Source organism: Pipra filicauda, unplaced genomic scaffold (assembly GCF_003945595.2).
Source record: "Pipra filicauda isolate LSUMZ 115617 unplaced genomic scaffold, ASM394559v2 scaffold7_size6619720_pilon, whole genome shotgun sequence".
Taxonomy (NCBI): Eukaryota; Metazoa; Chordata; class Aves; order Passeriformes; family Pipridae; genus Pipra; species Pipra filicauda.
In genome coordinates, this window is record NW_024104976.1 from 1,525,574 (window position 1) to 1,538,271 (window position 12,698).

A 12,698-nucleotide genomic window follows, 5' to 3' on the forward strand; every position below is an offset into this window, starting at 1 on the left:
GAGCTGAAAAGGGAGGTCATGGAGCACAACCAGCTAAGCCCTCTCGCACACCAGGCTGGTTCCTCCCGCTCCTGCTCAGCCACAAGGATGTGCTCTTTGCTCAGGTGGAAAAGCCCTGTCTCCTGCTGCCTTGTCCCGGTGCAGTGCTGCGGTCACGGAGCTGCGGTTTTGGACAGAGCAATGTTGCTGTAAGTGGTTAAACTGGGCTGAGCTAAACACAGCACGGTACCCAAGAAGGAAAATTGCAACTCGACTTTCAATCACCCTAGGACATGTTTTCTGGGATTAGCACTTCAGAGCTAGAGCAGGAGAAAAGCAGTGATAGTCTAATCTCTGACTCTGCTTTTGTATCCAGCCTTTGTTCGCCTCAAACCCATTGCCTTTGATCTCTGTTTTCAGCCCAAGCAAACCCTAACTCTCCTGAAAAGTAGGAGGGGCTGCAGTTATCAAATACATCTGGTTTTACCTCCTTCAGAACAAGGGCTAGGAGATAAAACAGTGAGACTGATGCAAGTGGGAAAATAACTTTCAATTGAAATAATACAGTTTCTGTGCATGACTTTCACTAGTTAAAATAAGCTGCTCCAGGGCTTCCCAGAGGTACCTGCCAGCACGTTGCTGGTTTCTGGATTTTCCTGCTGTTCTGCAACACTTTGCTGATTTCTACCAGTGTCAGCCAGGCATGTCAATGAGGAAGGAAGGCGGACCAGCTCTGTGCACCTCAGCGTGAGTTAACTCTGCTGTTGCTATTTATACAGGGGAAAAAAATCCCCTGTTCATTCTGTGTTCTAACAGAAAGGCTAAGTTGCAAGCAGCACAAAACAGCTTCCTCTGGGTTGCTGTGAGCCTGCACCTACTTTTCAGGTGTGCTCTGCACGGGGGCGGCAGCTCCTCTCCCCGTGCTGCCCCCACGCTCCCGGTGTGAGGCTGCCGAGCTGCTGCTCTCCATTAAATTGGTCCCCAATTCGCCTTGAGCTCTCCTGTCACCAGGCATGTGCACCTGTCCTGGCCCCTGCCCTTCCCTGGCCCCGGTGCTGCACACAGAGGGTGGGGTGGTGGCATTAATTGCCTGCTGGAGCTGTGATCCCACAGCCCCAGATCTGAAATGGTGTTGCTCCCAAGGGTGCCTGGCACTGCTGCTTCCTGCCACCAAGGCTGCCAGTGGTGATGCTGGAGGTGTGGCTGCTGCCATCTCTCCTCCTTCTCTGCAGCTCTTTTAGAGGGGTGTTGGAAGTGGCTGTAGCTGGTTAACTGCTCCCGCTCCTGTGGAATGGTACTGCCCCATCAATGTGGTTGCACCTGCCAAAACTGCTGTCCCCTGTGACCATAAGTGATTGGGGGCTGCTCCTATCAGCTTTTTATACAGCATATTTGAGGCTGAAAGGCTGTTTGGGGCTGTAAACAGGGTGTGATGGAAGGTTTGGGTGTGATGGGGCCAGTAACTGCGATTGAGGGAGGTTTCAGCTCATAACCGTGCACCAGAAGGGCATTCCCATGTACCTGAGAAAGCATACACCATCACATGTCAACAGGCATGGTAGGGGCAAAGTGACTTTTCCCTGTGTCTTGCTGGGGCAGCAGCAGGTGGGTGGGTGGAGCTGGGGCAGCTCCCTGGGCCCTGAGTACTGTGGGCAACCAGGAACTTGAGCTGTGAGCAAGAAACACAGGCTCCTTTTAGGCAGCATACAAGGCTGTGGGCTCAGTTTCACCAGTGCTTAAAGGAGCTTTGTTCTCCGTGCTGGTTAGAGGGCTGATTTCCCAGTATCTTAAACAGAAATCTTGTTTTTAGCCTTGAGAAAAAAGCTTTTTAATTCACAAAGGCATGGTATTTTTCTTTTCCCTCCTCTCCGTCCCCACAATAGCTACTATTCCTTGGACAATGCCCCTCTTTGCATCATTGTCCAAGAGGGTTCTGCTCTCGAGCTTGTATTTCTTGATCGCTGCTGAAAACAGAGCTTGTCACAATTGCATTTTTCTCTGGAACTTGCAGTGAAACACCAGCTATTCCTCACCTCCCACACTGCAATCACACTTGCTGGTGCCTGTGAGCAGAGATGTGGAGACTGAAGCACCGGCCTCCCTCGCCTCTGTGGCGAAGCCCCCCTGAGCACCCAGGGGGACAACAACACTTTGACCACAGGGCAGCAGGTGCTGGTGCCATGCAGAGCTTGAGACACAGCTGGTGGATGATTAGTGAAGGACAGGCTGCTGCATTATTATTTCTTTTTCTTGAGAATGTCCCCTTTCCCCACACAGGTTTGAAGCCTGTCCCATGAACCCTTTTCACCTGCCAGCTCTGTTAGCTGCAGTAGGACACAGAGGGGCTGCATCTCCTGTAGGGCCAGTCTATTTTCTCACTCACACAGGTTAGGAAGGCTCAAATTGCCTCCTGAGGAAGAAGCAGCTGGTGAAGGACATGAGGACCATCATGAGCCAGAGACAGCCCATGGCTATGAACTAGTCTGACCCGAGCTAAGGCATAGGGGAGTGTCCTGGTCACCAAGTCACCCTTTCCTGGTGCCCTCATTTATGCCAAGAGACTGCTGTAAGGCAGGAAGACCCTTGTTGTGTGCTCAGAGAAAAGGTAGGAAGGATGGCAAGGCTGATCTTGCAGGAAGAGGAGATTTGGTTTGTCTGTTTGCATGTTTTTCATGGCAGTGAAAAGAGAAATCTGGAAGGTCCCCCAAGAATGGGGCATCAGCATCTCCCTCTACACTGGTCCTTGTTGTCCCTTCATGGGAAGCACAGCTGGCACTTCCCTCCAGGCCTTCCTCCTCACCACTGTGGGCTCCATGGCCTCTCCATCCCAGGGATTTTTTCCAGCCATGTTGATGTCATGTTCCAGTGTGGTGTAGAAATGAAAGTTAAGAAAGAAGAATATTCATGCTAAGAGAGTTTCTGTGCTTTATGTACAATCAATAGTGCTGCTAATCATTTCTGAACATTTTCTATCCTTTTGTGCTCAAAGCTATGATTAAAGCTCCATGAGAAATTAGTCACTCTTTGTAACTTGTGGCTGGTCCAGGTTTTGCCTTTGGGTTTGATTTTGTGAACATCCCCCCAAAAGGGATGATTCAAAAGCAGCTACTTCCTCTTTGAGCCACGTTTCACTAACAGTCTGGACCAGATTTTTTCCCCTACTTTATTGCAGCAACTATTGCATCTTTAGGATTAATGCCACCTTTTATATCAGAGAAAAAAAATGGCATGGCAATGTTGTGCTCTATCTCTCCAGCGCTCTGGCTGTGATTTTCTCCTTCTGTCACAGGCAGGGCACTGGGCAGCACAGCCTCTCCTCATGCACCAGCAGCTGATTCACAGCTCTGAACGCCGGGAGAGAATGAGGCCGGTACCACTGTGAGCGTGAAAATCACCACTGAAAATCTAGCGAGAGAAAAGGCCTCAGCTTATGTGGGAAGCGAGGCCCTCGTGCCGGTTTTCCCCTCCGGGCCCGACCCCCATGGTGCTGCATTTCTCTTCCCACCGCGCTGCCCCAGGTGTGGAAGTCCTACACGGAGCCGAGGTAACGTGCTGAGGGCCCTGACATTTCCAGGGCGTAAAATAAACCCCGCTCGCCGGAGCTACAAGCGGTGCCTGAGAGGGGCTTCCCCCCGGGGCAGGAGCTGAGCTGCCGAGCAGGGAGCGCTGGGACGAGCCTGCCCTTTCCTTGGGGCCGAGTGGGCAGCGCGGGGGACGCCGCAGCCCCGGCTCGGGCTGAGCCGCAGCTCTTGGCCCCGCCAGTGCCGCCGGCGGAGGAGGACCGGCCGCAGAAAGCGGATTTTTGGGGGATTTTGGGCGCCACCGGAGGGTCCCTCGCGCCCCCTCTCCCCCCCTCCCCGCGCGCCGAGGGCGCGTGAGCCGGCGGCGGGCGCTGATTGGCTGCGAGGCGCCCCCCGGGGGCCGCCGGGCCGCGGCCGCGCGCCGAGCGCCATTCACGGCGGTGCCCGCCCGCACGCGCCCAGCCCATTCACAAAAAACTTCATTCATAAAACCGGCGGCGGCGGCTGCGGCGGCTGCGGCGGGGCCGGCCCGGGCGCTGCGGGGAACGGCCCCGGGGGCGCGGCAATACCCGGCTGTTCCTGGATTATTACGGTGCTGAAGGACTTTTCCAGCAGGAATTAGCGAGACCGACGCTGCTCAGTGTTTTTCGTGGGTTTGTGCCTGACGGCGGGGCAGGAGCTGCAGCGCAGGGATGCTCTTCGCCTCTGGGGCAGCGGCGGTGGAAGTGCAGAGAGCTGGGCACCTTTCGGGGTTCATGCCGGTCTGAAAATACGTTTGAGCTTGTAGCTCTCTCGCTGTGCTTTGTGTGGAATATGCTTGAGCTTTCGCTGCAGCCAGGACTCGGTAATTAATGATGCTACAGCTGTAAGTCTTCAGAGCTAGGTGGGATTTAGTGCCTGGCTTGAGGCAGGAATGAAGGCAGGTTTGGATAGCGGCTCGTCAGCTTAAGCTGCTGTACCACTGATGTGCTTTCCCGTATGCTGCTTTTATTACTGCTTACAAAATGCCAGATGTCCATGCAGTTTTAAGCCTTGTCCATTGAGGAAAATAAACCACTCAAGAGGGAGTCAGCAAAAATATCCGATAGGTTTCTGTTTCGAAAATTATTTGACTTGCTTGATTTCCATATAAATTATCTACAAGAGGCAATTTATGCAAGAATATCCAATTACAGACCTGCCAAGGCTATGAGAGAACGCAGCCAGCAGAGCCTCGGTGGACACGTCCTGTATGTAGGGTTATTCAGACATCCAGGAATGCTGCACAGGGCTAAGTACAGCCGATTCAGGAATGATTCCATAACATCCCTAGACGAAGGTACACAAAATACGTCTTTAAATATCAAAGGTTCTTCCTCCTCTTCCCATTCTTCAACACCTAATTTACTGACAGAAGATGTCTCCTTGGGGCCACAGGACACCTGCACCACCCTGTGCACGCTGATCCCCCGGATGGCGAACATTAAACTTGCCAACCCATCAAATCTGCCGGGGCTGAAAAATTTCTGCCTGGGAACGAAAGAGGTGCCACGAATTAAACTCACGGAGTGCGTTACCATCCCGAGCAGCCCAACCTCGCCCGAGATCAGCTGCCTGTCGGCCTCTTATCCACAGCCTGACCTGGATAAGCTGGTCCTAACCCCAAAGCCAGCAGGTGACTGCGCTGTGCGAGGGGCTGAGGAGGCTGCTCCTGTGGGCAGGCAGGACAGGAGCCTCACACAGAGCGATGAGAGCACGTACACCCAGGAGCCAGGAACGACCTACAGCGTCAGGGTGAGTACTTCTCACAGAGTCTCCATTCTCTGACAAAGCAAACTGCTCAGGGGGCTGCTGGGCCATCTCCATTTTCCCTCTCCTGGAGTCAGTGCCCCAAACCACTGAATTCTCCTGTATGTTTCCTGTCTCCTGATGTAGGTAGGGCTGGGATGTCAAACTGAAGGAGCTAAAAGTGCCCCAGCTGCTCCCAGAGGTAACACAACCTTCATTTCCAAAGGACTATCTTTAGACTCCCTGAGGAGTGCTGCTGAGCTGCAATTAAAACAGGGGTTACTCTGGCCTGAAATGCATGTTGAAGGCAAAAGGGGGCCCATCCCTCACAGAGCAACTGCAGGCACTAGGTACATGCTGGCCCACGCTGCTGACATATTTATCAGGGAGGGTGTGGGGCAGGTGCTGCCCAGGTTGTATTTCCAGTATGGTTTTCTTCTGGTCTTTCTGGAAATCACCTCATTTCATGAGGAATATGTCTGAAGGGGTGGGGTCACTGGTGGGAGCCTCACAACACAACAGTTCTTTCCCTCCATCTTCCTGCTCCTAATGCTCCCATGGCTGTGGGTCTGCAGGACCCTGTCCAAGGAGAGCTGCAAGAGCATGGCTGATGTGTCCTGGCCAAACTCTTGGCGTTTTTTTCAACCAGCCCCTTTAATAATAACAAGCAGGTCGGTAAATAAGCAGCCTGAGGGGTTGGGCATCATCATTAGAGAGGTGGGCAAGGTGATCCTTTCCTCAGGGACCACAAGGCTTCTTTGGGAGCTGGTGATGAAGCCTCAGATGGGCTGAGAAGTGTCTGGGGGCACAGTGCTGCAGCATGGCAGGGGTGTGGTGCAGAGGGGTGGTCTCACCTGGAGGCAAAGCAGGGCTGAGAGGCCAAGGGCTGGGCAGTTGGAGCTGCTCCCAGTCCTTACCCTCTTGCCCTGGCCCTTGCCCTCTCTCCTGTGGTGTTTGGAGACACCCACTATCCCCATGCAGCTTCTTGTGCCCTGTTGGGCTATGGGACTGTTGGGATCTCCGCAGAGCCCCCTTTAGGGGGAAGGTCAGGTCTATATTACTGCTGTTACCAAAGGCCTTGGCCTTAACAGCTTACTTAGAATCTGAAGAGGATTTGGCAATTACAAGGATCCACAGTTACTTTAGAAGGGCAATAATGTGGTGAATTAAAGAAATGCTCTAGGGCAGAGTCTGTCCCCTGCAGACTGGAGTGAGGCACAAATTGCCTTTCTGGGGTTGTTCTAAGAAAAGGCAATGTTGGGCTCACTATGTCCTTGGGAGGTGGCTGTGGCTCTCTGTGACTGGTGGTGACAGGGCACCTGTGTCAGTGCCTTGTGTCACCGGGGCTCCAGGGGAGGACCCTGAGACCCATAACAGCACGTGTTCCCCCAGGGTGTTTGTGCAAATAACAAAGAGCCTAAATATTAATATTTTAATAGGAGCCTGGACAGCTCTGATTCTCACACTGTTATCTTTCAAAACATACTTTGTATGCAGATTGCTGCAGGCTTTACAAGATGGGTATTTACCCTGCCCATGTTCACATTCTACCCATTATGCCCCTTTCCCACAGTGCTGCCCATCTGGGGCTGAGGTTCTCTCTAAACAGTGCCCATGGAGGCCATGGCACTTGTGTCTCCTGCTGGTGTTTGTTATGGCTGTGATGAGCCTGAGGAATATTCCAAGAGGCACTTGGCCATCCTGGCTCTTGCCTGTTGGGGAGTGTCAGGGAGGTGGCTGCTTCTGAGCAGCCCAGCTTGGTTTTAAAAATGTGCTATTTAACTAAAATATGGAAAGGAAATGCTACTGCCAGATATTTAATTACAATACCATTATACTTTAAAATAATATGGGAAAGGCTGCTTGCAGCATCCTTTGTCTCAAAGGAGTTTTATGAATGTGCAGGTTGATCCTCTGCTAGTGGTTTGATGGCATATGCATATAGATACATGCTATCATACCTGTCTGTAATCAGTTGCGTGTCTCTAGAGTAAAAGGAGCCTGACTATTTCTGACACAGGAGTTCAGAATGACATGAAGTGTGCCCTGAGAGAGTGCACGTGGGCACGTGTCCCCTGCAGAGTCCTGCTCTTGTCCACAGAGGATGTGACAGGACAGCCTGGAGCAGCTGTTCCCTGTCTCTGTGTGGGGAGCGGGGTTCGGGGCAGCGCTTTCCTGGTCCCCAGAAGCCACCAGCGCCTTTGCCATGCTCAGGGCAGGAAAATACTGTGGTATTTCATCTGCAGGCACTTCCCTGGCGTGCGGTACCCTGACACTGCACCCGGAGAGCTGCCCTGCATCGCCCGTCGTAAATAACTAACTACACGCGTATGCACAGCCGGGCTCTGGCAGGAAGGAGATGGGCTCCGGTGATTCATGGCTTCAGAGCCGCAGCTGTGAATCATGAGCCGGGGGCTCGGGCCCGGCGGGTGCTGGGGCGGTGCTGGCTGTGCCGGCTCAGGGATGGATGGAGTGTGGGCAGCCCTGCAGCGCCCACCGGCGCAAACCTCGGCCCAGGGGCTGCGCCTCTGCAGCCCGGCATCGCCCCCGAGGCCCAGAGCCTCTCTGGGGAGCTGCTTCCAACAGAAACCTGCGGGTTTTCAGGCCACTTGCTTTGTCACAGCCGGAGAGTGGGGACAGGGTGGTTTGGAACCAATTCTTTTTGAGCCCTGGCCCACTGCAAGAAGTGTTTTTTTGGCACAAAACTAAAAAGGCAAAGGAAAATATGTGTATGTGTCTGTTTTTATGAATTTTCCCTGTTTTTTTTTTTTTTTTTTTTTTTTTTTTTTTTTTTTTTTTTTTTTTTTTTTTTTTTTTTTTTTTTTTTTTTTTTTTTTTTCCAAAATGTATTTAAAATTGAAAACCTGTGAATGAAAGGGTCAGACTTTCCCAGGAAAATTTCCATTTATCAAAAGCTGTTCTTCATCACAAAAAGCCCCGGCTCACTGTCTTTAGGGAAGGGGCTGTGCTGTGTGGGCACAAGGAGTAGGACAGACCAAGGGCCTGTCTGTCAGTCTGTCTGCACTGCTGCTGCAGGGAAGAAGATGAGAGCAGAGTAAGCACATAAGGAGAATTAGGCTAGCACTGACAAAACCACTAGTGGGATTTTTTTTGTGTGTTTAATGGTCTTTAATGGGCTGTTTTCTTCCTTGAAGGTGTCTGGTCTGTTTTCCAGCCTGTTCTGCCCCGGTTTTGTGCTGTCTCGCCGGTGCCCCGGGGGTCCCACCGCCGCCTGCAGTGCTGAGTGCTGTGGGCTGCCTCGGCCTCTCTGTTCCCCTTGGTGGGGATGGAAGAGGCTCTATGGGCTTTGCTTTTGGATCTGGATGGGGTTGGTGTTTGCTGGAGGAAGCCAGTGGGGTTCAAGCTGAGGAACAAACCAGTTGAATGTCCTGCAGGGTGCAAACCCGGGCCAAATCTCTTCATTTGTTGCCTGACTGGTGGCTGCTAATGGTGTTGCACAGTGCTGACCCCAGCCCAGTGAATCCTGCTGTGTGAGGAGGGATGAGCAGCCAAGCTGACTGGCGTGGTGCAGCTTGTGCTCTGGCAGGAGCACAGTGCCACTGCCGGGGTAGCTGTGGTGGTCTCTGCTTTACAATGGACACAGTGGCTTTCCAACCCCAAAGCCACCACAGGCAGCATCTAAGGATGCTTAAGTTAGAAAACTTCCCCATCAAAGCTACAGTGGTCTGTGCATTGCTCCTTCCCCACATCTCTGCTCCCAGTGTTGTCCATAGAGGGAAGACAGCACTTCACCTTCCTGCCAGGGTGAAAGCAGGGAAATCTCCAATCAGGTTCCTGAGCCTGCCAGCCAGCTACAGGGGGGGCAGCACCATGGCTGTAACTGGCAAACTCGTTTTGCCTTTTATGCAGAGGCCTGTCTCCTTATAACTCCAATGCCATTGTCCTACCATGTGCTGGTGGCTGCTGCTTGCTTCTGTCTGGCCTCCTTTCCAGATGGCTCCATTGCAATCTAGAGTTGGGTTACTCAGGCAAATCAAAGCAAAAGTCTCCCACTGCTCTGCAGCTTCCTGCCCTGCATGGCAGAAATCAATGGTCCCTCCGTGGGGCAGCACCCACCCCAGGCAGCCCTTGCCTGCAAGGAGAGTGAGGGTAAGCTTAGAAATGTTTTTTCCCTCTCTTCAAAAGCACCTTGTTAAAGCAGTGCCAAGGGGAAATGAACAGTGACCTGCTACACCACTTAGTTGCACACAAGTCTGTGGGGCTGGGTGGATCCATTCAAGGGGACTGAGGAAGATGGTGGAAGTGCTCACTGAGCCACTTTCCATCATTTATCAGCAGTCTTGGTTCACTGGGAAGGTCCAAATTGACTAGAAAGTTAGCAAATGTCACAGGCATCTACAAAAAGGGCCAGAAGGAGGATGTGGGGAACTACAAGCCTGTCAGTCTGACTTCAGTGCCAGGGAAGATTCACCTTGAGTGCCATCACCTGGCACGTGCAGGACAACCAGGAGATCAGACCCAGCCAGCACAGGTTTAGGAAAGGCAGGTCCTGCTTGACTAACCTGATCTCCTTCTACGATGCACTTAGTGGATCACAGCAAAAGGCTGTGGATTTGTCTACCTGGACTTTAGTAAAGCCTTTGATCCTGTCTCCAACAGCATTCTCCTAGTGAAACTGGCTGCTCATGGCTTGGGTGGGTGCACAGTTTGCTGGGTAAAAACCTGGCTGAACAGCCAAGCCCAGGCAGTGGTGGTGACTGAGGCTTCATCCAGCTGGCATCTGGTCACCAGCAGTGTTCCCCAGGACTCAGTACTGGGGTCAGGTTTTGGGCCCCTTACAACAAGAAAGACATCGAGATGCTGGAGTGAATCCAGAGAAGGGCAATGGAGCTGGGGAAGGGTCTGGAGCACAGGTCTTGTGAGGAGCAGTTGAGGGAGCTGGGGGTGTTCATCCTAGAGAAAAGTAGGCTCAGGGGGGACCTCATCACTCTCTACAGCTCCCTGAAAGATGGTTGTAGTCAGGTGATGGTCAGCCTCTTCTCCCAACTAACAAGCAACTGGACAAGGGGAAATGGCCTCAATTTTTGCCAGGGTGGTGGGGATGGGGATTTAGGTTGGATATTAGGAAAAATTTCTTTGTGGAAATGTTTGTCAAGCATTGGAACAGGCTGCCCAGGGAAGTGGTTGAGTCGCCATCCCTGGAGGTATTTAAAAGACGTGTAGATGGAGTACTTGGAGATCTGGTTTAGTGGTGGACTGACAGTGCTGGGTTAATGGTTGGACTCGATGATCTTAGAGGTCTTTTCCAAACCAAATGATTCTATGATTCTGTGTTTCCTGTGTGTGAATCACTGTCTGTCATTCAAGCTGGAGCTGGAGTCACTGACTGCGTTATGGCAGGGAATGAAGTGAGACGTGGGTCTGGATTAGAAAGTGCCTGAAAAGCTTATTCACATGGGCCCTGCCTAGTGCCTTCACATCTCCTCCCACACAGTCCCTCATCCTGTTTGCAGTCACTTTCTGTCATCTCTTGTAAATAGATGTGAAAGGATGTGTGTGTCTTCAATAACCACTGTTCTCTCCTGCCACCTCCCTGCCATCCTGGTGCCGTGGGGAAACATCAGCCAGCCCCACATCACCCTCCAGATTCAAACACCAGGGGACAAAGCAGCCCCCAGTGCCAATGTCTCTCTTTGCAGGGAGAGAGGGGACAGCTTTGCATGTGTTGCCATTGAAGGAGAGGTTCCCTTTCCAGCAGGGGCCAGTGAGTCTTTCCTTTCTCTTCCAAGAGCTGCTGCTTGTCCTGGCAGGAGCTCTCCATCCTACTCCTGACAGAACAGAGGGTTCAGCATCCGCTCTCATTAATGAGGTCAAGTTTTTAGCACTTGGCTTGTTTCAGTGTTGGTGTTTTTTTTTTCCATAGGTAGCTGAATTCTGCAGTTGTATCTGTGCTTGTTGCTGCAGGCTGTTTACTGCACCCTTGTGCCTGTGTCCAGCTTCCCCCAGCTTCTTGCAGCTCAGTGGAGGTGTGCCATGCCTCTAGTTGTGGGGCTTCAGAAGAGGAAGCCTCCTTGGACATTATCTTATTACCCTGGTTATCCCAAAAGTACCTGGTGAATAGCTTGGGCTGGGGCAAGAGCTATGCACTGCTGTGGCTTCCTCTCCTGGGCACCTGTGGCTGCTGCCTTCCCCATGTTTTAGTTCAACCTTCCCTGCAGCAGGAAAGCTGGAGTTGCCTTGATCCTGCATTGCCAGATGAGCCCACTTTTTGTGGGAGCTGCTGTTTGAGGTGCACACCATGGGCACCACCTAAACTGAGGTCTGTGCACTGAAGTCTCTGAGGCAAACATTGTCCTTCTCTCCTGCCTTCCTTCCTCTTTCTCCCGTGCATTGGTTGTGCTGCTTGTCAGACTTTGCTATGGAGGGCTTAATATTTTCCTTGTTTAATTGTTAGTTATTTTTTTCTTCCTTGGAGAATGTCTTTTGTTTTTTTGAATAGGTTTCTGGCATCCCATTGCCCTTTTATGTGCTCCACAGGCTTCTCCCAGGCTCTGTGACCCTGACTTCCTCTGCCCCAGTCCCACATTGTCCCCCTGCCCAGGGCTCTGCTGGTTTTCTGTCCGTTCCTACTGCAATGTGAAGGTTCAGCCATTACTAACTCTGCCAGTTTAGATAACCAACAACAGCTAAAATAAATGAGAGATGCAGTGAGGTGCCATGTTAATGCACTTCCCTACTCAGGCTTTTAAAGAGAAAAAAAAAAAAAGGTCTTTTGTGAATCATTGATAAGTTCAGCTTCACTCAGGGTCACTTATGCAAAAACCTAATATTGATTTTTCATCTTTGCTTAGAGTAGCTTCCCACGCATCTGTACAGGATGCAATGGGGACTCACTTATCAGCGTATGACTCACCTACTCCTCTAAATTTCTCTTTTTTCAAGGGTAGAGGAGCAGCCAACCAGCTCATAGGATGCTTGACCTTATGCTGTGGGATCAGAGGTTGTCGCTGTGCTACAGGCTGAGGCTTAGACATATTTTCCACATTTGCTTTGTTCCGTTAAGCAGGAATATCTTTAACAAGGCAGATAGCTCTCAAAGTCATTAAATGTTCATTAGGGAAGCAGTTCTGCTAACCCTTCAGATTCTTATTGATGTCCTTCCAGGTCCCTGACCTAATTCTGGAGTTCTCCCAAGGGTTACATTGCTATCTGGAAAGAAACCAAAATAGGGATAATACAATTGTTGTGGAATCCCTGCTTGACTGCACACATAACGTTCTCTTTTTCACACACACTTTCATTTCTGAAAGTCTCCAAAGCTGAAACAGATACCTAAATCCACCCCCCTCTGAATGGTCCAGCAGAAAAATCGATTCACAGGCAAAGTGAGGCAGAGGAAGTAAATGCAGTACCTTTCTTTGACAGACAATGCTTTTTCTATCTATTCAGAGGGGACAGAGCATGCATGTC

At 51.5% G+C, this 12,698-nt stretch overlaps 1 protein-coding gene across 1 annotated transcript in view; it reads left to right on the forward strand.

Annotated features, from left to right (window-relative positions):
- Positions 1-3,939: 3,939 nt before the first annotated feature.
- Positions 3,940-12,698, forward strand: part of SHC4 (SHC adaptor protein 4) — a 32,579-nt gene continuing 23,820 nt past the window's right edge. The window contains exon 1 of the mRNA XM_027732142.2: positions 3,940-5,273. Coding sequence (XP_027587943.1) covers positions 4,689-5,273 — 585 coding nt within the window. The 5' untranslated portion in view covers positions 3,940-4,688. The remainder of the gene's footprint in view (positions 5,274-12,698) is intronic.